The sequence below is a fragment of the Cuculus canorus genome, chromosome 1 (genome assembly GCF_017976375.1).
Source record: "Cuculus canorus isolate bCucCan1 chromosome 1, bCucCan1.pri, whole genome shotgun sequence".
Lineage (NCBI taxonomy): Eukaryota > Metazoa > Chordata > Aves > Cuculiformes > Cuculidae > Cuculus > Cuculus canorus.
Window position 1 is genome coordinate 158,058,583 of NC_071401.1, and position 26,404 is coordinate 158,084,986.

Consider the following 26,404-nt stretch of genomic DNA (forward strand, 5'->3'; position numbering starts at 1 on the left):
GAATCCAAGAGTGGGACGCAGAATGGCTGAGAGGAAGAAATGAGAGAACAGTAACCTTTGTACAATGCTTGCAATAGGTTCACTGGCACTTTCTGCAGCAATGACAGCTCTCTGGTCATCTAAGTTTCAAAGAGATCTAGGACATTAAATCACAGCTGTGGAACTGTACCTGTTAGGAGGCTGATAATTATTCCCACGGTTACTGTGATGAGTGTCCCAAGTGTGCTAAAGTAGAGGTAAGACAAGGAGTACCAATTGTCTGCCAGGGCAGGCCTGAAAAATAGCAGAAAAAGGGTTAATATCTGTTTTCCTATTCCAAGAAACTTGAAAAGGTTGTCTGTTTCCAGATAGAGTATAAATACAGAACTATTTCTGATCAAAGTGACCTGTTACTCTTGAACTATGAGTTCTATTTACTATTTACTACAGTAAAACGGACACAGAAAATCTGTTAAAATTTGCAGGGCAGGTTACTTCATAGGAGAGGATACTGGTCAGGAGAGTGAAGCAATGCATGGGCCAAAGCAGGTAAAGCAGGACAGTCCAGTCTCTGCTAGTGATCTAGTGCAAAGCTGAGCACTCCAGGTACTCAGATAAAGGGACAATTTCTTTAAAAAGGTAGGATGTTATTTGAAGGAGAGGGGGACACAAAAAAAATTAGGAAATCAGTCACCTGCAGCTTTAAAGAGACAGAAACAATAGGGCAACTGTCACACCTCAGGTTACACCTTACTTTATTCACCTTGACAATGTGCTCTTTTGCAACAGCTGCTTCCCCACAGCCATGAGCAATGCTAGAGGCTTCATCTAAGAAGTGTAGTATATGAAACTGGATGTTGGGGTCCCATGTGTGTACCACAGTATCTGTTGATTGTACAATGCTCTAAGATGTAAGGATTGTGAAACCCTAGAACTGTGTTTGTTCCGTCTCTTTCTGTTCCTGCGGATCCCTATGTTGTCATTCATAACTGTTACACTTAATTGTGATTGTCCAAAGTAAGACATATGGTATTTGCAGAGGGGAGAAAATGCCTTATATTTTGCCCATTATACAGATTACACCTTCTTTTGAATTTCCTGAATAGAACTATTCCTGCAGAGACAGGCTGTTGTAGGTGGAACTGTTAAAGTGGCAAATTGCCCTTTAGCTGCCTACTAGTTTAATTCATGTGATAGACTGTGGTAGTTGATCCAATAACTATAAATGTTATGTTTTCTTTAGCAACATGGCTCCCAGTAAGGGATATCCACGCTTTAGAACTAAAAGATTGAACTGAAACTTTTCAGATCAATAGGAAGATTCAGTTTGACTTTTGCTCTGGGATAATTCAGACAAAATTCACTCTGACAGGTGAAAAAAGAAATTGGAGAAAACTGTTTCATCTTGAACAGCCTGGTAGGTAAACCAGGGAAGGATAGTTGTAGTGACCCAAATGCTAGGCAGATGTTTGTGTTCTATAAAACAAATACACGCTTTGTTGATTGCTTGTGATGAACTTGCATACCTCACTGCTGCTGGTGTGATGATTGTTGTTAATGGATTTTGAGTTGATGTCAAATTTCCTAAGGATATATTACAGCCTGCAGTTGAGAGAATGAGTGGTTTGGTCCTCTCTGGAAGTGGAGGATAAATCTGAGATCCGATTCCAACCCAAAGTGAAATAAGAAAGCCACTGGCAAGACCCACAAATGCACCCTGCAAAACAGAAAATTAAACTTGAAATTACATGAAGAGCAAAAGGATATTTGCAAAAAAAACTCCACACACCTAAATGAGTAAGAAACAGTCAAAATTATCTAAACTGTAGGCTCCACAGCAGTAAGGAAATATACAGCTGGAGAGAGCTGGAGAGTTTACTTAATTCCCCTTTCGGGAAAACAGTGTTTAGTCAGTTCCTAAGCACACCTCTTTTTATTTTGCCACTATGTCTTTACAATCAAAGAAACTTTGTGCTGCATGGTATATGGAAAACACTGCTTTATTTGAGAGCCTTCTTGAACAAATACAGAAGCAATTTTTCCTTTTTCTCCTGTGATCTGTTTTTGCAAAATATCTTCTACTTCAGAGTCAGGGGTGGGTTTGGCTGCTGGCTAGTAATTTTATTATTGTTTTTTAGTATATACATGAGATTTGCAACTGCAAAGGGGTAAATGTTAGTGTTTAGTGAACTTTACTAAATAGCAATCCTGGCAGACTAAACCACGGACCATATTCCCAGCTTGTCAAATCCACTTTTTGATGGAATAGCTTTTTCCTCTGGAGATAATTTCACGATGCTGAACCACTTTAAGAACACCCCAATTCAGACTGGAAGCGCTTGGGCCCCATTTTCCCAGCTTGATCTCTTTTTGTCCAGGCAGGCCAGAATCTTCCAAGTTTACTGACTGTTCAACTACATCTCACTACACATTGTTCCTTGCTTCTAAATCTGTGTTTTTCAGAAATTGTTGCTCAAGTTTCATTTTCATTCAGATCTCCACCCACCCTCCCTCTGGTCATGTAAATCCCTTCATGGGATGGAAATTCAAGTTCCTATTCAGCCCTGTTCATCACTTCCTTGAGATACACAGGAAAGCGAGCGAGGGGAAATGTTCTCATAGAAAGCATCAAAGACTTCTCACTTGCGGCCCAACATAAGCAGGAGAGGGGGAAGGAGGTGCCCAAAATTATCAATGAATTTTGGCCCAACAGGGCTTTAAAAATCTACTTACGATTTCATTTGCAAAGGAGCAGAGAATTCCCAAGGTAAACACTCCTAAAAGGGGACCACCAATGATGCCAAAAATGCTGAGTGCTGCCTGAGGAAAGAAGAGAGTCTGCTATCAAGTGCTGTGCAAGAAAGTTAAAGCCTCCCACAGGGCAAGAAGGGAAGATGTTGAGAAGGAAATTATGAGGCTTTTAGCTGATGTATACTCAGATGGCAGGACTTGATGTAAGTCCTATGGGTGCTTAGAGCAGAGGCTGAGCCATGGGCTGTTTGAGGCCAAGTACCCAACAAAAAATAAAAACTAATCTGATCAGGATATCCAGCAATTATTTTCTTACATAATGAATTCTGTGTCATTCAAAGTGGTCATGCAAAAGCAGTCTGAAACCTACCTGCAGCAAGGCTCCCAGGAGAGATGCCAGTGCAGCCATAGCGATACAGACTCCGCCATAAAACAGGCCTGTGTGGGAAAGGCAGAACAATGTGTAAATCTGCCAAAGTCTGAAAAGCACTAATGGAAATATCTCCATTTAACCTAGCGTGGCCCCTGACATCTCTAAAACATCTGCTAGCACAGGAGTTTTTTTTAAGAGAGGCTGAATTGGATAGAAGGTCAGGTTTCTGTTTGCATTGAGAGGAGAACATGCAATCTTGACAAAATCCTCTTCCTGTATATTACTAAACAGCAGTTAATAAACAGCAGCCACAGGGATTAAGCATAGTGACAATACCACATGTATTGTTTGTATTTCTCAGCTAATCTCCTGTGTAGTGGTCCTTACTTCGAAGGACTTATTTTTGCTTCTCAGTCTAAAGTCTTCAGAGCAAGAAAGTAAATGCTGGTAGATTACCCATAGCTGGCACAATGACAAAGAACATCCTGGGTCACCAGGACATAATGTAACACTGGGTTTTTTTTTAAACCTCCACCCCTGTTAAGCTTCAATGCACAAGCAGTAGGCTAATCCCACTGATTAACGTGATATGTCAGGCAACTCACGATAAACCCAACAATTTTGGCATAAACATTGTTCGCGATAATGTTTAAGAAATTGTTCTCAGGTGAGAATATTTAATACTTATCCCTGGCCACCATTCTGCTGTCCATGCTGGTATGGGCTATGACACTATGTGGGGACTATGTTTTTTCCATGCTTAGTACAAATGCTGTCATGAGCTACACCTGGAGCTGGTCACAGGCAGTAAAACCAGCAAAAATGACAATTGCATTTCAGAGATTTAAAACATCTGCTCAGCCTAGTTCTGACCCTCTTTGAGCTACATTAAACAGAGGAGTTAATAAGAAGTGAAGAAGATGTGAAGTTTCTTGCTCTCTGGAATGTTACTGGGACACAATGCCATTGCTTGCCTATCACTCAGTTCAAAAGTTTTGTTTCAAAACTGTTTCCTATGCTTCTCATTTTTGACAGAAGAAAGAAAATGAATAGCTGTTTCAGTTTGAGATATTTCGTTTGTAGTGTTGTGAATCAATACAGGTGCAGGGCATCTTTACTGCTTAAAGATCAAACTGATGGGTTTTTTTTCCTCTTATGCTCACTTGAAACAGCTTGTTCCCCATTCTGTGTAAAACCTACAGAGCTGATCTTGCCTCCCCTGGGTATTGCACCAGTGCAGTCCTATTAGTGTGAATGCACGTCTGACTTACAGTGCCATAATCAAGATTTTAATCAAGGCCTTACTTTGTAAAGCAAAAGTAGAAAAGATATTTCATAAACATACTCATCCCCATGGAAATCCATGACAACTTCTTTTCAGAGAGAGATCTGAAGTATGGCTTAATGAGGTCTTCGACAGTCACAGCAGCCAGAGCATTGATGCTGGAGGACACTGTACTGTAAAAGGCAAGATTTATATATTTTTTAATCTTAGAAGCTGAAATCATAGATAACAGATGGGTTACTAACAGACAAAAACTGCCACTATCTAGAACAGTGTCAGAAAACACTATAAATGCTCTATTGGTTGAAATAACTTACTATTCCAGGTGATGCAGTTAATAGCTTACAAAAATAGTTTAAAATCATGCTCCCAGTGAAGATAAGGCAAATCTGATGAAAAGATAGCCTAGAGATGTCAATGAAAATATCTATTACATGTGGCTAAGGTACAAACACTACTGGTATACGTGATACCTTGACAAATTATTTACACATTACATATTTGCATAGGTAAAATTCCTAGGCGGCAGTCGCTGATTACTTTGAATGCACTCTCAGAAGAAGATACAGATAATCTAATTACACTCATCTTAAAATTAGGCATCTAGTCCAAACTGAACTACTTCAGGCTTCCTATGGGGTCAGAGAAACCAGCACTCCTAAGGCACAAAGTGATGTTTCTACGTGTACCTTGTTCTTACAAGCCACCTACTTTCCTTCAGCACGTGAAAAGCAAATATCCTGGCTATTCCCTCTGTTTATGTAGCTACAAGTACTCAGAACAACAACAAAAAAATTATTCTAGTGTCACATTCTTAGGTTTCCTCACTTTTAACTGCTTACTACTGTTCAGAGCCTTCCTCGAGAGAGACAATGTCTCCTAAAAGATGCTTCTTGGGAAAGCTGAACAAAACACTCCTCACTATGGGGTTGATTTGTCTCTTTCTAGATTTGAAAATGGAAAATTAAAGATGAGCAGTAGCAATTTACCCCAAACTGTAGCTATTTTGTGTAACCACCCATTTACTATACTTAAAAGCTTCTAAGGCAAAGGGGCTTTAAAAGCACAGAAAAGTGGATTTGTTAGTACTGCTCATTGCGTGTGGCTAGCTGTTTCCTCATACTGTTATTAGGGCACTCCAAACTTAAGACCTCAGATTGCTGCTGTTGGAAACTACAGATTTTTAAGCCGTATCTTCAAAGAGCTTATAGTACGTACTTTTAAAGAAGAAAAATCAGCTAGACAAAGAAATTGAATGCAAAAGTTTCAGTTCAAATGCTATTTTAGCTCTAAGAAAAAAAAAAGATTAAAAAAAAGGCACTATGTTCCAAATGATTAAATTACCTTAATGTCCCACTGTAAGCACAAGCCACAAAAAGCCCTGGCACTCCTGGAAAATCACTGAGAATATCCATCACGAGGTACGGCATTAGCTGAAACATTCAGAGAGTAAGAAATATAACCATCTTGCCCTAATTTTTCTTTTTTTTTTTCACTGTATTTTTTTTTTGTTACAGCCTTAATCAATGACATTCTGCCCAGCTGCTCTAATTTTGAATGCCACATCTTGTACTATTTATTGGGCTTTTTGAGGAAAAAATCAACCCTAAAACATCGACTCAAGTTACAGCAAGTCTGGTAGGACCAGGCAGAGGTGAGGGTCTATACATCACCCTGTTGGGCTTGGGTGCCACAGTACATGCTTCCATCTACTGTTGACTCCACAAAAATAGTTTTCAGACACAGATGAATAACTTCAGAGTACCTGAGAACAATTTTCCTGTTGGAAATTGTGTCATTTGTTGACCTTTGCAAGACCCAAGTGCTCGAAAGAGCTAGGAATTTTAAGATTTTCTTCCTGTGAACCATGTTTTTCACAGACAAGTTCATCATTTTTGGTATCTTGCTTCCAGTTTCCATCAAAAGAATATGACTGACAGAAACAACTTAGTTTCCTTTGGATTTCTACCTTGGCTTTCCGTATCTCATTTTATTCTGCCCTTAAAAACCAGGTGGTCCTGCCTCTGGTACTCCATTGTCTGTGCTCTTCTCCCAGCTTTCAAGCTATTGTCCATGGTGACTTATCCAGAGCCTACGATTACTCCAGGCATAAACATACAGAAAAAAGATTTGTATGATTTCCTTGGTCGGTCTGTGGGTTCCCAGGGCACTTTTTCCTTAGACAAATCTCCTGTTTGAGGTCTCTTTAGGGAGAGGCCACCTGTCAGGTACAAGGTGCCTTCTCCACAGCATGGTACAATGTGGTTTTGATTACCCAGCTCTTTGCCGAAGGAAGGAAGGATTCACCATTGCTAGCAAAGAAAGGCCTGCTGGTAGCCTTACTCCAAGTGTATGCTCTGATCACAATTATATATCAAGTCTGAAAAGGCTTTCACCTCCCTTTGCAAAGGTTGGATGATAAAAAGCAGCTCGCTGGGGCCTGCAGTCATTCACGCAGGCACTACTGTTTCAGCCGTCCCTGGCAGCAGCCTCCTTCCCTCACTTCTCTCTGAAGAAGTTTCACACAATGCTGGCACTCCAAGGCGTATTTTGGGTGAAAAACCCAAATACCTGCAGAAGTGGGTGGACTGAGGTCTCTCCACACCATTTTTTTCCTTGCTGCCCTCCTCACCTGGTGCTAAGAGACCTGCAGTCCCAGGACAGCTTGAGGATGCTGAGACTGAACAACGATGAGGAGAAGTCTCCTGCTTTCCTCAGGGTATTCCTTCCCACCATGGTCTCAGTTTAATCCCTTAGTGTTACGGACTCACCTGATATGGAACTCGGGCATGTCATTATTCCCAAGCGCCTGGCTTTTCAATCCACTGCATCTGGTTATTACGGCTGCAGAGAAAGGATGCCCGATTGCCGCCTTCCTATGAAATGTAAGGCCCTACCTGGTCAGGTGCCGACACCTGCTTTGCTGTCCATGGGTCACAGTCCTTGTAGATGGAGTAGAGGCACAAGCCACACAGTGTTGCGCAAGCCAGTATGGCCCAGAGGCCCACCAGGTTGATGTAGAGAGACCTGCACCAAGACACATGGAAACACAACGCTAGAGCTCGATGTTATGCAAAGCAGTTCTGGGGCCAAGCAAGCAAGCACCCATGCCAGCACCAAGGAGATCTCCTGGTCAGTGGATGCCTGATGGAAAGGGAGTCACAATATAGCTCCCAGCATTGAGATCATGTGTGAGATCATGTTTTTAAATATATGAATTACAACTCTGGTTTTGATGGTATGATCTGAGTGCTCCTCTGCTGACAAAGTCTGCTCAGGAGATGATGGGAGCAGTACGGCAATCCCTGCATTTCATCACGTACACAAGTTTTACATTGCAGGCAGCTGGCAAGAAGACACTCTTCGCCTCTTGCCACACTCCTTGGTAAAGACAATCCCCAGATAGCTTTGTCAGGCGGGGTGCCCCAGATCAAAGAATACGGTACCTTTTACTCAGCACTAGCACTCCTTTGCCTCTGGAGCTGCAGTGCCGTGCTTACACAATGCTGGAGTTGCCCTTACAAAGCAACAAATCCCCCATTTCCTTCTGGGACACTCTCTTTGGGAGGCAGTAACGAGGCACTGGGATCTGGAACCTGCTCTGGAGCCACCTACAGCTGCCAACTCCAGAAAGCAGTAGGTTGCCACTGACCCTAGGGCATTCCCTTTACTAACTAAACAACTCGAAGCTTGGTATGGTCCAGTAAACCCATTGCCTCACCTGGTCCTAATGGGAGCTTCAGCCAATGCCGAAAGTAGAAATGCAGTTTTATCAGGCATTAATGGTACTTTGGCCATATACAACGAGGAGCCCCTATTGGCAGTGAAAAACAATTTTTTCTCCTTGTGCAGTGAGGGCTTCTGCCCTCCATCTAACTATCCAATGTTCTCAGATGTTACTCAGCTCTTGAAGACTCCTGGGTCACAAAGTTGTTCTCATACAGGGTGGTCATCTCAAGCAAATACACCCACCAGGAGCTCGGCCTTGAAAAACAGCATTACTTCCCAGCAGTCGCCTCCTGGTTATCTGTGTACCATCTGCCAATAGATTTAACTGCCTGATAGAGCACATAACCTGGACTTGTGCCAACCACTAAGATCTCTGCTGGGAGGACCTTTGGCTTCTGTGCAGATATATCCATGCTTGCAATGCTTCAGGTGGCCTTCTAAGGCTTTCAGTTCCCAAGAAGGTTTAAGTTTGAGTTGTTCTAGAGAACCATTAGGATGAATTAAGAAGTAAAACTAACTTTATAAGCCTCATTAGGCATTGAAATGGACATTTTTCAGTAGGACATAACATAGATTAACTAGTTGAGCTATAGGTATCGTTCCATAGAAAAAATATTGGCAATCACAATGTAAACTCTTTAAAAAGACGTATATAAATAAAACCTGATTTGCATATAGTAGGGGAAACTCTGCCTTTATGCTTTGTTTTCCAATCAGAGGTGGTCTAAACACAAAATCAGCAACACTTTAAATGTTTCTCTTATTCAGTAAAAATGAAGTAGTGCTCTTATACATACTGGTTGGATGCCTTACATTCATTTAGCTGAAGCTGTTCCTGCACTGAAATAATCTACCTTGGCGTAAACTGATTTAGCAAAAAAATTAACCAACAAGTTAAAACAATCCAAAGTTTTTGAATATACGTAACAGCAGTATTAGCCTATAGCCTGTAGTAAAGACTAGAAAGTCAAGAGAAACACATGGAAGCAAAAGAAACTGTCCAAATCTGGCAATTCCTGGTTTCAAATTGTGTCAGTGTTTGACAGTGAAAGAAAGCTGGAGGGGTTTTTTTGCTCACCCTATGACTAATGATTGGAGTATAATAATTGTAGCACTATTAGAGAGAGGTGTTCCCATCAATTCTGAGTAACATGGCATGGAGTTTGGGTGAAGTAAGCACTGTGAGTTCATAAGGCTTATTTTAAGTTGTTTGTTTCAGGATGGCTCTAAGATTTTAGCACTGAAACATGAAAACTGAAAGTAGAGAAAAATGTGTCATTAGCCCATATTTTTCTGAAAATGTAGCTCTCTAACTCTGAGTGCCTGTTATTGTTCATACACAAGCATTATGTTCAGTTTGCCTACTTCCTGTTTGAGGATGACAGTATGTGCTCCTACCTACTGGTGTGTTTCATGAATGGAGTGAAATGCTTTCCCGAAGTGTGAGAAAATTCCTACTCTTGTGCTACTCCTAAGGCCTTGCCAAAAACTGCCAGCTAGGATCTATGAAAGAATTATTTTCTAACCTCTGATTTATTATTGTGCTGTCTTTATTATAAAGCCTTACAGTGAATTGTACAGTGCTACAAAACCTTATTACTTTGACCAGATGCCATTTTGCACTGCTGTGTACAGATTAAACGGCAACAATGTGACTTGCCAAATGTGTCTAACTACATTTGCAAATGAACTAGATAAGTCACTACAGAACGGCAGTGTTTGTAGTGGTGACAAGCTGCAACCACTAGAGAAAGGGATTTCTCCACGCAGGGGAAATTCCCTGCACAACGCACAAGCAAGATGCCATAGAGTCCAACCACCCACACTGGCAGGAGAGGACTCCACTAATTAAGGCTGTGGCATCACTAATACATATGAGCTATAAATCCCATTCAAACCTCTCCAGCAGCAGATAGCTTCCAGCCACGGTTAAAGCTGCTCCAACAGCTCAGAAAGTCTGCCATAGTGCCAGATTCCCCTTAGCCACACTTCTGGGATGCCCTGGAGGTGCTCCTCCTTATAAACAGGGTAAGGAGGGTGTGAGAGAGGAATACAGCTCTATGTGGAGCAGGTGCTCAGGAAGAACAGTCTAATAGGCACACAAATCTGGCACAGTGTATGTGACTGTCTTCCTATATGCAATCATGCTGTGTAGCATTGTAGAGGTGAGATGCACCTCCTGCCTCTGCAGTGCCAAGAACTTGGAATGCAGCCACATGCCAGAGATTGCAGAGATGCCACTTGGTGTGTTGGAGAAGTAGCACTGTATGCTGGAGATGTGACTGGTAACAAGCGTCAGCTGATTCCTGTCTGCAGTGTAAATGTCTAAAAAGTAGATTTTCTTTATTGCTGTAACCAAAATATTTCTGTTCTAAACTGTGCATGATTTTGTGAGTATTTTGCTGACTTTATGAGGCGAAAGCCTTCATAAAACTCCTTCTCTGTATGTCAGAATTTTTAGGGACTATAGTTATGATGTACATTTATGTATTTCTCCTATAAGTGGATTTTATGAGCTCGCTAGTAATTCTTAAATCCTGTTGTGAACTGCTGGAATGATACTAAAGATAAAGGCAAGATAATTGAGTCAGTAAGTATACTCCATTCTAGAGTAAAGACTGATCAGAAATGATTAAATTCAAAGAAAAGAGATGTCCCTGCCAGTTTCCACAGTGAATTCCTAAAAAAGTTATGATTATTATGAAAACAAAACATGATTCTTCAGCAATTTTATCACCAAACAAAACACTTGTACATTTTCTCACATCTATATTCTTCAGTATGGAAAAATCTTTTAGTCTTATACAGAATACACACACAACAGTTTATGTTTAGTGGAGTAGCAATTCAAGATGCTGTCGATATAGCTTCAGCAGAAGTACTATATTATTTGGTCTTTAGGATTCATATAAACTTAATGCAAATTAGTATGCAAGAATACTGGCACAGTTAAACACTCTGGCACAAAGTTCAATCTTACAGCAATTATATGTAATTCAAATTCCACTATTTACTGTGCTGATTTATCTTCTACCTGGGCCACAGAAAAAGAAAAAAAAAATGTTACCCATTATAAATGGGCTTTACACAGACAAAAACCATTCCTTTTAAAAAAAAATCTCCATTATAAATAACAATCATTGCTAAATTCAGACATTAAAAGTTACTGTAGGCAGACTTACAATTTTGCGTGGAACCTGCTTTTGCACGCAATGTATCTCTGTACTTGAGACTGACTGACCCCGTATATGCTAGTCCATGTGAAGGTCCCACCTACAACAATCGTCCAGAAAGTGTGCCTTTGCAAAGGATTGGGATTAAAACTACAATGAGAAGGAAAAGAGAAAATAAAATCAGAATATGCAAATCTCACTATGAGAAGACCTTAACGGCTAGGAGCAAAAAAAAAAAATCCCCGTACTTGTTCTCATACAAAATCTCTTAACTTGGTCAGATTTTGACCATTCAGAGAAGTGAAATCTGAACTCACAGAAAGCAAATTTAAAACTCAAATCTGAAATCCTGATCTAGTGAAACATACTGTTCTGTCCAAAGGTGAAGTTTAACTAATTTATTTGCCTATAAACTCATCTTCTGTAAAGCTGTATGATGCTTGTGATGGTTGTGATAAAATGATGCTGCAGTAAAGTCAAATATGTTTGCACACCCAGCCTTTATGGACAGAGCTTCTGTAAAACATTCTGCTGGTTCAGCTCCAAATGAATAACATATTTTGAATGGACATAAATACATATTTTTAAATCACACTTTAATATAGCAATAAATTATGCTTATCTTCAAGAACAACGTAATATCATTTTGCTTATTACAGGCCTTTACCCCTTTTCTTTTGACACCTATGAACTCTATCAGTACAACCACTGCAAGACAGTCAAACAGATTGAAAAAATGACTGTTAATGAGAGAAAAGAATACACACAGATTAATGATTTAGTGAAGAACTTGATGAAAAATTTTACAGAACAACCTGATGAGTATTGTGAACTGATAGACAAAAGGACAAAATGTACTACTTGTCACACTAAACTCACTAATAGGACCGGGTGAAATTTCTCATCAAAAGTACAATAACTTTTTTTAACTCAGAGTGGGTTTTTTCATTCAACACTATCAAAACAAATATTCTTGACCTTGCAAAATGCTGGGTTTAGGCTATTTTTAGTGACAATAATGGAGGGTAAAACACTATTGAAACTACTTCTAATTTTTCTTTCAGGGAAAAGACAAATATTTCCCTTTTTCAGACTAGACAAAAACTATTATTTTCCCAGTTGTTTTGGTTCAGCAGTTGAAATGCCAAATCACCTATATGCAAATTAGATGTATAAATACAATTGTCTCCTCCTATTCACCATTCACTTTCAGTGGAACGCAAAATGCATCCTTAAAATGCCTACTTGACAAAGTAAAAATGTTTTGCTCTCTACAGCATTTTGATTGGTGTAAAGCCTAAAAAATATCACGCAAAGTAGTTAAACTTGTTTAAAAATATATAAAAATTGAGTCACAGCTCTTCCCTTCCTCCTCCTTCAGTAGCAATTTAATTTCACAGTTAATCACACAGGCTCTGTAGGAATAAAGAGGCACAATATCTGCAAGTACAAACTCACTCCCAGAAGTTTAAACGTCCTCCATTGTAGGAGTCGCTTAGAATTCGGCCAATCCCCTCCTGAATTAGAACAGATCGTATAATCACGGCTGAAAATCCGGCAACCATGACTGCAATTTGGAGAACATCTGTCCAAACAACAGCCTTCAGACCACCCTGCATGAGGAACAGCATGTATCAGGTACAACAAGGCAGCAGCACTCTTACTTGGCACTGACATTCAAATAAGAGTAATGTTACTATACATGTTACGCACAATAGATGAATATTCATCTTCTTCTAAACAGAAATAATTCTATACTGGAGTGTCTAGCAGTTATATCCTGGAACCTACTCAAGACAACCTGGCCCTTTTTTAAAGTGCACTAGAATTTACTTTGGCCATACACATAGTTAAATCCAGTATTCCCTTATGCACATAATCTGATCCAGAAGTTTGTATGAACAGATAAACTGGCAGTCAGCACTCATCTTACATATATACAGCACTACTAACTCCAGAAGGCATACCTTTGGTGTGAATAAAAATAAACTTGATTTAATACAACAAAGATAAATAAATTTGTCACTGACGTTCCATTTCATAACTTCTAAGCATTGGTTCAATTAACATCAATTTAAAGATCAAGCTTTTCATCTGGCACTTGCTATTTTCAGTGGCTCTATACAATAACAGACAGGACTATTATAGTTGCAGTAAGCAACTACTTGACAAATTACACAGCTAAACGCTACTAGATTGGAAGAAAAATTAAAGGAGTATTTTTAGGATAGGAAATCTATCTTTTTTTCTGTTCTTTCAGCAACAACAGAGGTCTAAACGTATCGAAACAGAACGGGTTTGAGTCATATTGCGACTACCTTTGCATCCAGAGACGCTTCTGGGTGAATATGGCTCTGTGGCTACAGCTACACTGTGAAATGTACTCCCATGGCGTTACCTAGTTATTAGCCTACTTTCCAATAAATTCCATATTTGACGTGAATGGTGAAAAGAACAGATTTTTCTCAGCTGAAGAGCCCACGTACCAGTGTGCAGTAGAAAGTGCAGACCAGGCCTGTCGCCACCACTGCACCCCACAAGTGGAAGCCAGTCACTGAAAAAGAGGGAAAATGCACCAATGTGAATGAAGCATGGGGACAAAAAAAATTAAGGCTGATTTTTCACCACCAACCTGGTTGTTGGAAAAAAAGAAGTAGAACTAAGTTAAATGCAAAAGTCGGAGGCAATAAAAAATGGCAATGAAAAGATTTGTGAGACTAAATCAGGGGATTTGCCCTAACCAGTTCTGAAAATGAAACAGTTGTTACAGACATTGGAAACTGCTAAAAGGTTAGACATATTTCAGGATCTAAGAAGCTATTTGTTTTTAATGTAAATGCTGCCAATCAACACATCCAATATGTTTGTAGGCTCCAGCTCAGTAAAGGTTTAAAATACATCTGCTCCCTTCAAGTCGGTGTAGAACCACACGGTCCTTAGGCAAGGATTTAAGCAAGTAAGCAGCATGAGGATGCTCCACGGAGGCAAGGTGGTTCAAGCATGGCCTGGAAGAAACATCAGACTAAAAGATTTTATTTTAGACTTGATTCTTTTAGGGAAACATGATAGAACATCTACATCATACAAGTTGTCATTGCCTCAGCTTGGCATGCTAATGTGTTGCCAGGGAGAGCACTGGGGGCTCCGCAAGGGATAGCTCCAGCTAATTAGAAACACTGCAACAAAACTAATGAAAATCATTGTTTCTAGCTGGGAGACAGCTAAGTCATAGCTTGGTTTAGCCTGTATTTGCAGGCCAAATATAAACATCAGGGACAAAACTTGTGAGATTCATACACCGGAAAAGACTGATACAGACAGTGTTGGGGTTTTTTTTCTTTCTTTTTAAAAACAAAAATTAATAAGCAAAAAAAACCCACCCTCAACAAACAGAATAAGTGAGATTCTTATTCTAGCCAAAATTATTAATTTTTTATTTGCATACTGTTATTGCCTTTTCTTGGCAAGTCGACAAATTAATTGTCAGACTAAAAGTTTCATTTAGCTCCATATAAAAGATTTTTCCCCTTTAAAAATAAACGTGCCTCATTTTCAAAGCAAAGAGTCATTTTGAAGTAGAAAAAGGAAATAGTTCATTATGTAAATATCATAGCAAACATCTTACATTCAAGATCTCTTTGCTATTGATTAGTTTTTCCAGGAAAAATGACAGGCTGAGCTAAACAGTTCCATGCAGCCTCAAACCATATTTGCAGAACTTTTGCACACTTGAAAAAGAGCACTTAACCAGGGGCGTTAAATGCATGTTTAGTTTCTATATTTCCTTCAAGATGTACTTAAGTCTTCTTATCTTTTCTGAATATAGCCATGATATAAGGATACTGCATGAGAGGTAGAGCAAATGAGAGCAGACTTTTTCCCCTCACACCTCTTCTATAATTCCTTACAGAGATTAAGGGACTAGGATTACAGCAGGGAGCCTTTCTGTCAGGGTTCCCAGGAGGATCAACAGAAATCTTAGAAGACTTCACAGGCAATCCTAGAGCTGTATCTTTAGGTGTGTACTAACGACAACAACAAAACAAATCAAACAAACAAACACACCAGTACTATAAGCAGAAAGAATTATAATATAGAAGAACAGTTGCAGTGTACTCAACTTACCTTGATTTAATGCTAAAGCTGGAGCGTAAATGACAATACCAGTGTATAAAATCTAGAAGGAGAAAAAAAGATATAAAATCAAAAGAAATGTAAATTACTGGAAATGGTGATAGCTTTCTGAGATGTTTTCTCTTCAAGCATTTATGCAGTCTATATTTCCTTGATTCATAGCAGTCATGAAATACTTCCAATTGTTAGAAAATGAATGTTTGAGACTAACCAGCACTGCAGTCTCACAGCCTTTTTGTTCTTAAAACAAATTCCATTAACTCTTGAATACCAAATCCCTCTTCAGCTTTTCCTGGCTTTTATAAATTAACTTGTTTTATTGCTTTAAAACTGCAGTCAAATGGCAGAAACAAGAGCAAAAGGAAGTTGATGAGATTTGCACATGTTTGGCCAAGGAATCTATTACAATTTATTTTCTCAGTCTTGGGATCAATAGGCCTCTCAGTATGCAAGTATAATGCACATGACTAAGAACAAAAAATACAGCATTAGTTTGTCATTATGGATAGCATTATAAGAGACTACACTCCTGTAAAATGAAGCCATGCATGATTATCAGCAGATTTGTGTTTTCAACCAATACAGGAAAGATATATGCAAACGAAGCAGCTATTCCTTCTGCTTTTATGGTCACATACACTGATATCCTCTATAATTTCTTTGTATATATTTTTAAACCCTGCTTGCCTTTTTACTGCCTTTATCCCTGCCTTGTTCTACTAGGACAAGTTCAACTCTACCACGGTTTAGGGGAACACAGCTTTCAGTGTGTAGACAACTTCCGCCAAGGTCAGTGGTCTTGCTTCAAAAGATCTATCACAATCAGGTCCTGAGCTGACCTGCAACTCTCTTGACTTCCTGATTTACAGGGGTGGGACTTCGGCATGGAAAAGCCAGAAACAGACATCATCCAGCAAGCCTTTCACCTTCCTGCAAGTGTGGAATCTGCCGCAGGCACAGGTGGTAAACCAGACCAGAGTGGCTCACTGGTGGATAATTTGCTGAGGCTTTTGAGCAGTTCAAGTCCAGTGCCTCTGGTGCAGCTCTGTCACATGGCCAGCAGCTACGCCGAGGAGAGAGCCAAGAGGTAACCGGAGTGAGCAGTAATTCAGCTGTCTCACGTCTAATTTTTCATCTACCAGTATCCTCAAGTCCTTCTCTGGAGGGCTGCTCTCAAACAGTTCATTCCCTACTCTTTGCTGACATTGAGGATTGCCCCAGCCGAGGTGTAGGACTTTGCACTTGGCCTTGTTGAATTTCATGAGGTTCACATGCGTACTCTCCTCAAGACTGTGAAGGTCCCTCTGGATGGCAACCCTTTCCTTCAGCGAACGAACTGCACTACTCAGCTTGGTGTCATCCACAGACTTGCTGAGAGTGCACTCAATATCACTAATTATGTCATTAACGAAGATGTTAAATAGCATTAGTCCCAGCACTGACCCTTGAAGGACACAACTCATAACTAGTTTGTACTAGGGCATTTAGCTGTTGACTGCAACTCTTTGGATGCAACCATCCAGTCAATTCCTTATCCATCAAAAAGTCCATAAATCAAACCTATATCTCTAATCCTGCCAATTCAGGAATTCAGCATGTGAAAGTGGTTTTCTCAAACACAGCAAAAAAGTGTGAGAAGCTCTGAACCATCAGAAATTAAAATTTGTCACAAGTATGATCATATTTTTGGGTAAATTAAAACAGGCCTGATGATACAATCTTTCCACTTCTTCAGTGTTTTTTCAGGTTGGATTACTACATAGCCTTTTATTGGTTCTTCTTTTAAACACATGCCAATATCCACAGAACAGTTAAAATTAACGCCATTAAAATCCTGGGGGTCAAGAGTCCTTTCTTCACTATTCTTTTCATTATTCAGATTAAATTGTTAGTGCTTGGCACAGAAAGACACCTATAGATCTTTAGTTAATTTCCTTGGACACATATTTAAGTTGTATAGAATAATTTTTCTGACTCTTGCAAGAAAGATTCGTTTGTTCCCACTTATACAAGTGTAATAACATCATACTTATTGGTGAAAAACTACTAGAATTCACACCTGATAGCACACCATTTTTCTGTGGGCTTGTGTATCTATAAATGACAGCTAAGCAGCATTGCCCAAGTAATTAATTAGCATTGCATTGACCACCATCTTATTGGTGCAAGTGCAATTGCCCTATACCTCCTAGTGTGTCTTAAAAATACAAAAATGAGCAGCAAGTGAGCATGTAACCTGAAAGGCATTCTAATTGTATATTCATTCTTGCTTTGAATTCGCCGAAGAGTCCACTTCAAAACTGTGAAAAGAACACATTTTTGTTTCTGGTGCATTTGGCATACCCTCATTGTACATTTAAAATCTGCTGGATACAGCAAACTGCACCAACAATAATTGCAGGTACTGCTTTAGTTTAACATTCCTCACGGAGGTAATTTGCTACTTGCCAGTTTGCAGACATCCATTTTTTTGCAGTGGTGGTGGTACAAACCCTTGTGCAGAGAGCTCCTGACAGCTTGTTTTGTCACCTCTCACAGACCCTTGAGAATTAGTCAGGCAGAATCTACGGACCACAAGATCAAGACTGCTGCTATAGATAATTGGGGCGTTTATGTTTTGATCCTGCTGTGGGTTTCTAGAGCAGGCACGCGAGCAACTGCTCTTCAGAACTGCTACCCTGCAGAGAAGGATTGCTTGTCTCTTGGCATGTACTGATGCCAAGTGACTGCTCCAGCATACAGAGACCAAAGGAGCAGGTAGCCCAGCATCTGCTCTCCACCTCATTGCTTTGGAGCGGAAACAGCTTTGTTTCTCCCACTCCCAGCCATCCATGAAGTTACCCACTGTGGTAACTTCATCAACCATTCAGAGAAAACAGATGGTTACACTAAGCCAAAGAATCCTGGTGGCTATGAGGGCAACAAAACAGCTTTGACGTTTACTTGCCGTTTGTATGATGAAGAGGGCCGTTCCACACAGACGCAGGTATTTATTAAATCGAAGTTCTAAATACTGCAAAATAGAAGAAAAACTAAATGTTTAGAATCATAGAATCACTAGATTGGAAGGGACCCACTGGGTCATTGAGCCCAACCATTCCTAACACTCCCTAAACCATGCCCCTCAGCACCTCGTCCACCTGTCCCTTAAACACCTCCAGGGAAGGTGACTCAACAACCTCCCTGGGCAGCCTATTCCAGTGCCAGTTTAGATTGAAACATGGCATTATTGATAGGACTAGAGTGAAGCAATGAGCAATACAGAAAGGATATAGTGACATTTTTACATTTCCATGAATGGCCAAAACTCCTAGAGTCACCTTGATTGATACAACTTGATTTGATATTTCTCTATAGACCTCATCACTGAGTAATGGCACATGAGCAGACAAAGTAGACATAAGCTAGTCAGTATACAACGGAGCCTGTAGAATGGAAACTAGTGCTACCCAGCTGCCTCAAGGCATTCAAGGAGCTGTGCACCACGGCTTGGCAAAGACTAGCATGTACTATCATAGAATCATTGAATATCCCGAGTTGGAAAGGAGCCACAAGGATCACTGAATCCAACTCTTGACTCTACACAGGGCAATCTAAAAGTTCACAATAATGTACCAGCAAACAACAGAACCCATTTGCATTGTGAAATCAAAGAGAGGAAAAAAAAAAAAGATTAAAGTTATTCCTAAGCCTTAGTTGATATGGAAACTCTGGCATTATATGTGTCCATTTGAACAGCTGCAAGGGAGGGCAGAAGGTTTTCAGTGGCCAGCGGCTTCTTTCCATGGTAACTTCACCTTCTGCAGATTCACTCACAGCAGATTGCCATCTTCAACTGGTAAGTGGAAATCTAGCCTTTTGCAAAACAGGGACCCTCACTATTCCATCTTGCCGGGGATGGCACAACCTCTGAATTAGTTTATCATGCTGTAGGGCAGACTTCTTCCCACCATCTGCCAACCCTCTATCTAGGGTGTGTGGTTGCACAGAAGGGATTTCTTTTGCTTGCCAGTCCGTTTGGTCGACACAGACAAACACTGAAGTATCCCAAAGTGCACACACATTATAAAGTGATCTGTGAACACATCCATGCAAGGAAATAGTGCTGAAACCCTGGCCAGACACAAAAAGTTGTTTAATCTCTGAACTCTGTTCACAAATAGATGGTGTTATCTTTTATGGTGCATTACTCTGACTTTACCTCAAGATTATCAGTGAGTTTCCAGTCATAATTATACTTCTTTATTTAGAAGAGACCTACTTTAAGTATCTTAATAACTGACAGGCCAAAGATTAGTAGTTTAAAACATACTGGAAGCCACCAGAGATTTCTGTCGATGAATCTTTCTCTAAATCTACCAATAGAAAACATGTTTTCAGCCTCCACTGCTGCAACAGTTCAGTGTCATAAAATGCAAAAGACCCAAGTAGCTAGACAAGGACTTTCACCTGCACCAATGTTCCTTCCCCAATGTTCTCTGTAAAAAGAGCACTTTGCCTCCAAATCTGCAGCTATCTCCGTGTGGGAAGACAAATAGGTTGTACAGACCTTCTAAATCAGAAGAAAGTCCTGACCAGCCTCCTCACCCCAAAACAGTCAAACTCAACCTGTGATGCATCCCACCACCCCAGATATCTCTGCACAGCTAGCTATAGCTTTAACTTCTATGCTGAGCTGAAGACCATCATAACCATATATTGGTAGAAGTAAGAAAACTCTTGCGGACACTGAGCACCTTCTGACTTCACTTTTCATGACGTAGAAGACATTCACCAGTGTGAACTGCCTCAGGTGGAAAGGGTGTTTCCCTAAAATATCTAAGACCAGCATAAACACATATTCTGCCAGAGGGGGACTTCTATGGCAGCACCTGAGCTTTGAAACCTATCTGGAGGGAGCATGATTTGAGAATTCTAGCTGCTCGTCAGGGAGAGAGAGCAAGAGATAGACTGGTGGAACCACAAATTGAGCTCTAGGATACAGGAGCAGACTCAGCCACAGGAAAAAGCCCAGGATCAAAGGTATCTGATGTCTTCTCCCCACTAGGTTGTAGGCAAGGGCTCAAAAGGAATTAGTGAGTGGAAGCAAGTCCACTGACGGGGCAGAAAACCTACCCCCTCCTTTCTCACACCTCCTCAGGTGTCTCTCCACAACAGATTTGAGTCTCTCAGTGTGAAGGACGGACTGGAGGAAAACGTGGAGGATGATGCACCTACATCAGAGCAAAGGCTAAGACCACAACAGCACACACGTCATATTGCCACAACTGCCACGAGGACAGATAGGAAAGTCATAGTTGTAGGAGGCTCTCTACTGAGCAGGACAGAGGGTCTGATATGTTGAGCAGACCCCACTCACAGGGAAGTCTGCTGCCTCCCAGGAGCCCGGGTAAGGGATGTTGCCGGGGAACTCCCCAACCTCGTGAGGCCTTCAGACTATTACCTGTTACTGCTGCTCCATGTGGGAGGCAATGAAGCAGCAGTACAAAGCCGAAGAGGGATTAAAAGAGATTTTAGGGCCCTGGGATGGCTAGTGAGGGAATCTGGGACCCAGCTGATTTTTTTCCTTCCTTCTAGTTACGTGTGGTGACATCGCAAAGCTCAGACAGGTCCAGTCAATTAATACACGGCTCTGTGGCAGGTGTCACTGCAACAACTTTGGGATTTGGACAATGGATGGCCTACACAGCACCAGGACTACAAATATCGTATGGAAGCCACTTTCTCAGTGGGGGAGGAGGGTCCAGGGCTTGTAGATAGGGCTTTAAACTAGATGTGAAGGGGGAGGGAGATAACATCAGGCTAGCCTGTGAGAAGCAGTAGGAGGACAGATGTCAGGGAGGATACTTTTCCAAAACACCTTATAGGTAATAAAAGGTCTACTAGCAAGGTGATGCGACCAGCAGCCCAGCTGAAATGCCTCTATACAAACGCACAAAGCTTGGGTAACAAGCAGGAGGAGCTGGAAGGTACCGTGCTACTAGCAAGCTATGATCTAGTTGCCATCATGGAAACTTGGCGGGATGAATCCCATGACTGGAGTGTGGCTATCAATGGCTACAGGCTATTCAGAAGGGACAATCTGGTGGAGGCGTTGCCGTTTATGTCAGGAAAGGGATAGAATGTAAAGAGCTGTCATTGAAGAGTAGCCACAAACAGGTTGAAAGCTTATAGGTCAGAATTAAAGACAAAAGAACCAATGGGAACCTTGTTGATGGTGTATACTACAGGCCACCTGACCAAGCAGAGCCAACCAATGAAGTCTTCTTCCTCCAGCTACAGGAGGCTTCACGCTCGCAAACCCTCATCCTACTTGGGGACTTCAACCACCCTGACATATGCTGGAAAAGTAGCACAGCAGCTGTAGGCAATCCAGGAGACTCCTGGAGTGCACTGAAGATAATTTCTTAGTCCAGCTGATAGAGACCCCCACCCGAGGGGATGAAATACTGGACCTGATGGTCACTAATACAAGTGAACTCATCACTGACATCAGTACTGAAAGCAGCCTGGGCTGCAGTGATCATGCACTGGCGGAGTTCAAGGTCCAGAGGGAAATGGACAGGCGAGGAGTATAGTCAGGACCCTAAATTTCAGGAAAGCAGACTTGCAGCTCTTCAAGGAGTTACTCAGTAGGACCCCCTGGAACATGGTCCTCAGGGACAAGGGAGCGGAACAGAGCTGGCAAATGCCTGAGTTGAGACCTGCTGGTTAAACTCAAGAAGAGGGAACTGCACAGGCAGTGCAAGCAGGGACAGGTAACCTGGGACGTGTATAGGGACGCTGCCTGGTTGCGTAGGGATGAGATCAGGAAGGCCAAGGCGCAGCTAGTGCTGAACTTGGCAAGGGAAGAGAAGACTAACAAGAAGGGCTTCTACATTTACATTAATCAGAAGAAGAAGATTAAAGAGAATGTACCCCCACTGATGGTCAAAACTGGTGACCTCGTATCAACAGAGGAAGAGAAGGCTGAGGTACTTAAATTTTTGCCTCAGTCTTTACTGATAACCGCTCTCCTCACCCCTCTTGGGTAATGGGACAAAAGGATGGTGACCAGGGGGGCAAATCCCCTCCCACTGTAAAGGGGGATCAGGTTCGTCAACACCTGAGGAACTTGAATATATACAAGTCTATGGGACCTGATGAGATGCATCCCAGAGTCCTGAGGGAACTGGCAGATGTGGTTGCCAAGCCACTCTCCATGATATTTGAAAACTCACGGCAATCAGGCAAAGTCCCTGGTGACTGGAAGAAGGGTAACATAGTGCCCATTTTTAAAAGGGCTGAAAAGATTACTCTGGGAACTACCTACCTGTCAGTCTAATATATTGAGATGAGTTGGAACTAGATGATCTTTAAGGTCCCTTCCAACCCAAACTATTCCATGATTCTATTATTCTATTCTATGATTACGATTTCAGATGCTCTTGCACTCTGCTCTTGGTATAATTGCACCTCATTAACCACATTGTCACTATCCAAGCTGCATGAGGACTAACCCACCTGCTGAACTGAGTATTTGGAATGAGGAAACATATCTGACATGGTGCACAGCTCCTGAGCCAAGATAGGAGAGTGAGCATCTCCTCTCCACAGAGGCAGCGCGGGCAGACTAGGGGACAGAGAAGGTTGCAGCCTGCCCTTGGGAGGGTGGAGGTATGGCACAGCACAAGAGTGCAGGGGGGTTTTGTAGAAGAGGCTGAGGGGAAACACACAGAAAGAAGGCAAGCGAAGTCCTCCAGCTCCCTGAAGGCTATGGAAAAACTTTTACTCCACCTTACCTCGTAGGCGCTGGTAATGCCTAACTTGTAGAAGACGGGCAGGAAGATCTCGGAACTACACACTACCACTAAGCTGTAGGTGATGGCGAAGATGCAGAAGATGGCTCCGAAGCGGTAGATCTCAGCAGGGGTGCCCAGAACGGTGACAGCTGACATGAAGCTGGCAGTGAGGGAGAGCGCAACGGGCAGGGCGTTCATGCGGCGGCCACCCATGAGGAACTCTTTGGATGTCTTCTGTCCTCCTCCTGCAACGGCGTGGTAGATACCGATGGCAGCCGACACCAGCAGCATGGCTGAGAAGACCACATAGTCCCAGGCGGTGAAATGCGCCATGCTGCCGGGGTCACTAACGCCCGCCGCTAGAGCCAACGCTCTGCCCAGAGCGGGGCGGGGCTGCTGCCGGCACGGGGCGAGCGGCAGGGGGGGAACGGACCGAACGGGGCGGGAGCGCTGCGGTGCGATGCTCCCAGCCGGGGCAGGCGGGGAGGGAGGTGGTGCGGTCCTCCCCGCCGGAGCAGGTGGGGAGCAGTGCGGTGCCTTCGAACTGGGCAGGAGCAGAGCCTTCGAACGGGGCGAATGAGGAGCGGAGAGCTGCCTTCGAACGGGGAAGGAGCGAAGCGAAGCGCTGCCTTCGAAGGGCGCAGGGGAAGAGCAGTGCGCTGCCCCCCCCCTTAGGAGAGGAGCGGTGTCTCCCTCTGGGGCAGGTGAGAAGCGAAGCTCTCTGCCTTCGAACGGGGCAGGCGAGGCGCAGCGCGATGCCCCCCACCGGGGCAGGAGAGGAGAGGAGCGCTGCCTTCGAACGGAGCGGGAGAGGAGCGGAGCGCTGCCTTCGAACGGAGCGGGAGAGGAGCGGAGCGCTGCCTTCGAACGGGGCGGGAGAGGAGCCTTCGAATGGGGAAAGTGAGAAGCAAAGCCTTCGAACGGGGCTGGTGAGAAACGGCGCAGTGCCCCCCGCCGGGGCAGGAGCAGTGCGATGTCCCCCGCCGGGGCAGGAGCGGAGCTATACGGATCGCCGCCTTCGAACGGGGCAGGAGCGGAGCGATGCCCTCGAACAGGGCCGGGGAGGGGCGGTGCGCGCAGGTCTCCGCCGGAGCGCCTCCGCGGCAGCGCGCCGCTCCGGGAGGGCAGCGCAAGTGCCGGAGCCGGGACAGCGGGCGGGCCTTATACGGTGCCGGTGCCGCTCCTCCCCGAGCGGTGAGAGCCCCCGCGGAGCGGGAGGGGGCGGAGATCCTGGCGGAGCGGCCCAGGGTGGGTCATCCCAGGCTGTGCCCGCCCGCCCGCCCCGGGGCTGGGGAGTGCCTGCGCTGCGGGGCGCTGCCCGAACGGGGCTACACTGAGAACTGAGGATGCCATCCAGGGTTTTAGGGGAAAGAAGTCACCCGACAGTGTGCCGGTAATGCACGCTCGCAGCCCAGAAGGCCAACCGTGTCCTGGGCTGCATCAAAAGAAGCGTGGCCAGCAGGGCGAGTGAGGGCATTCTGCCCCTCTATTCCGCTCTTGTGAGACCCCACCTAGACTACTGTGTCCAGTCCTGGAATCCTCAGTATAAGAAGGATGTGGAACTGTTGGAGTGAGTCCACAGGAGGGCTACGAAGATGATAAGAGGGCTGGAGCATCTCCCATATGAGGACAGGCTGAGAGAGTTGGGGTTGTTCAGCCTGGAGAAGAGAAGGCTCCAAGGAGACCTTAGAGCAACCTTCCAGTACCTGAAGGGGACCTACAAGAAATCTGAGGACAGACTGTTCACAAAGGCTTGGAGTGATAGGACGAGGGGCAATGGGTATAAACTGGAGAGCGGCAGATTTAGACTAGACATGAGGAAGAATTTCTTCACTATGAGAGTCGTTAGGCACTGGCACAGGTTGCCCAGGGAAGCTGTGGCTGCCTCATCCCTGGAGGTGTTCAAGGCTAGGTTGGATGGGGCCTTGAGCAGCCTGATCTGGTGGGATGTGTCCCTGCCCATGGCAGGGGCGTTGGAACTAGATGATCTTTAAGGTCCCTTCCAGCCCAAACTATTCTATGATTCTATGATAATTCCTTGGAATCGTATTTCCTGCCCTTTTTCATTAGCATGTGCTACTATTGCCCCAAATGAAGGTGAAAACATGTTTTAATATATACATTTCTATGGGATGAGTAATCTAGAGGAGAACTCGGTGACTCAGTTATCACAGCAATTTGCTAAGGTGAATTGCTGAGCACTGCAGTTGTGTGACAGGGAAGCCTCACTACCTCCACTGCACTCACAAAAGTTGTGCTAACACTTTTCAGTTGCTCGCAGGTTCAAGACTCGAAGTGCACGGGAACATCACAGATGGAGCTTCATGTACCTTACTCACCTGGGGAATGCATCAAAAACACCTATGGGATTTCAAGATGACGGATGCCAAGTGGTGGAGATATGCCTGTTCCTATAACTACCAGCACACACGGGACTAACACAGAAATACTACTTTTGGCCACTTTGCCATACATTAGCCACCCCAAGCTGGGGACTGAGATGTCAGAATGCCAAAGCTGACCAAGACGGGCCTGAGAGCAGCACCACTCCACACAGCACACCTAGCAGCATGGCTCAGGAGCTGTGAATGGGGGCTTTCTGGCTTGAGCTGTACACTGGCAAAGTGCTACTCTGGAGGTGATTTCCTAGCACATCAGCACCAATTTGAGGATAAAAACTGCTTCTTGGCAAGTAGATAAAATTATTTCCTGCCTGGCCTCTCCCAGCTTTTATCTACAGCAGGATTTTCTGGAAGTAGTCTTTGCTGCAAGTGCTCTGTGTTCAGCACAAGGCATTCTGACCTGCCTGCGTCTTACCAATTTGAGAGACAGTTTTCAGCAGCCTTCTGCACCTTAGGCAGAAATGATTGACCCGATACCTGACAGCCAAACTGAGCTTACCGAACAGTTTCATCTCCTTGGGAGTGCTGGATTTGGCAGGCCACTTGGAGGTATTTCTGATCTGGAAGGAAGGGGGGTGCAAGTAGAAGTCCGGTCTGGCAGGGTTATTAAGTTGAGCTGTGTAATAATGTCTGTGTTGGTCTGGCCTCTGGGAGTATAAATGTCCCTGAACGTACAGAAGTTGGTCACTGTGGTGCAAGTGGCATGTCCTAATCTTACCACAGCATGGTGGGGCGTCAGTCTCTCTGGCCCAATTACTATTTAATTACTTACACAATGAATAACAGCTTCCAGATTT

General features: G+C 43.2%; 1 protein-coding gene across 2 annotated transcripts in view; it reads right to left on the bottom strand.

Annotated features, from left to right (window-relative positions):
- The window catches only part of SLC5A8 (solute carrier family 5 member 8), a 28,093-nt gene extending 3,766 nt beyond the window's left edge, over positions 1-24,327 (bottom strand). For both annotated transcript variants that reach the window (XM_054073596.1, XM_054073604.1), the window contains exons 1-13: positions 23,206-24,327; positions 18,372-18,437; positions 15,416-15,467; positions 13,777-13,844; positions 12,749-12,903; positions 11,300-11,440; positions 7,286-7,415; positions 5,733-5,821; positions 4,449-4,561; positions 3,101-3,168; positions 2,713-2,799; positions 1,506-1,696; positions 170-273 (exon numbers count right to left, since the gene is read on the bottom strand). In XM_054073596.1, the coding sequence (XP_053929571.1) occupies positions 170-273; positions 1,506-1,696; positions 2,713-2,799; positions 3,101-3,168; positions 4,449-4,561; positions 5,733-5,821; positions 7,286-7,415; positions 11,300-11,440; positions 12,749-12,903; positions 13,777-13,844; positions 15,416-15,467; positions 18,372-18,437; positions 23,206-23,538 (1,597 nt within the window). In that variant the 5' untranslated portion in view covers positions 23,539-24,327. The remainder of the gene's footprint in view (positions 1-169; positions 274-1,505; positions 1,697-2,712; positions 2,800-3,100; positions 3,169-4,448; positions 4,562-5,732; positions 5,822-7,285; positions 7,416-11,299; positions 11,441-12,748; positions 12,904-13,776; positions 13,845-15,415; positions 15,468-18,371; positions 18,438-23,205) is intronic.
- Between the last annotated feature and the right edge of the window lie 2,077 nt (positions 24,328-26,404).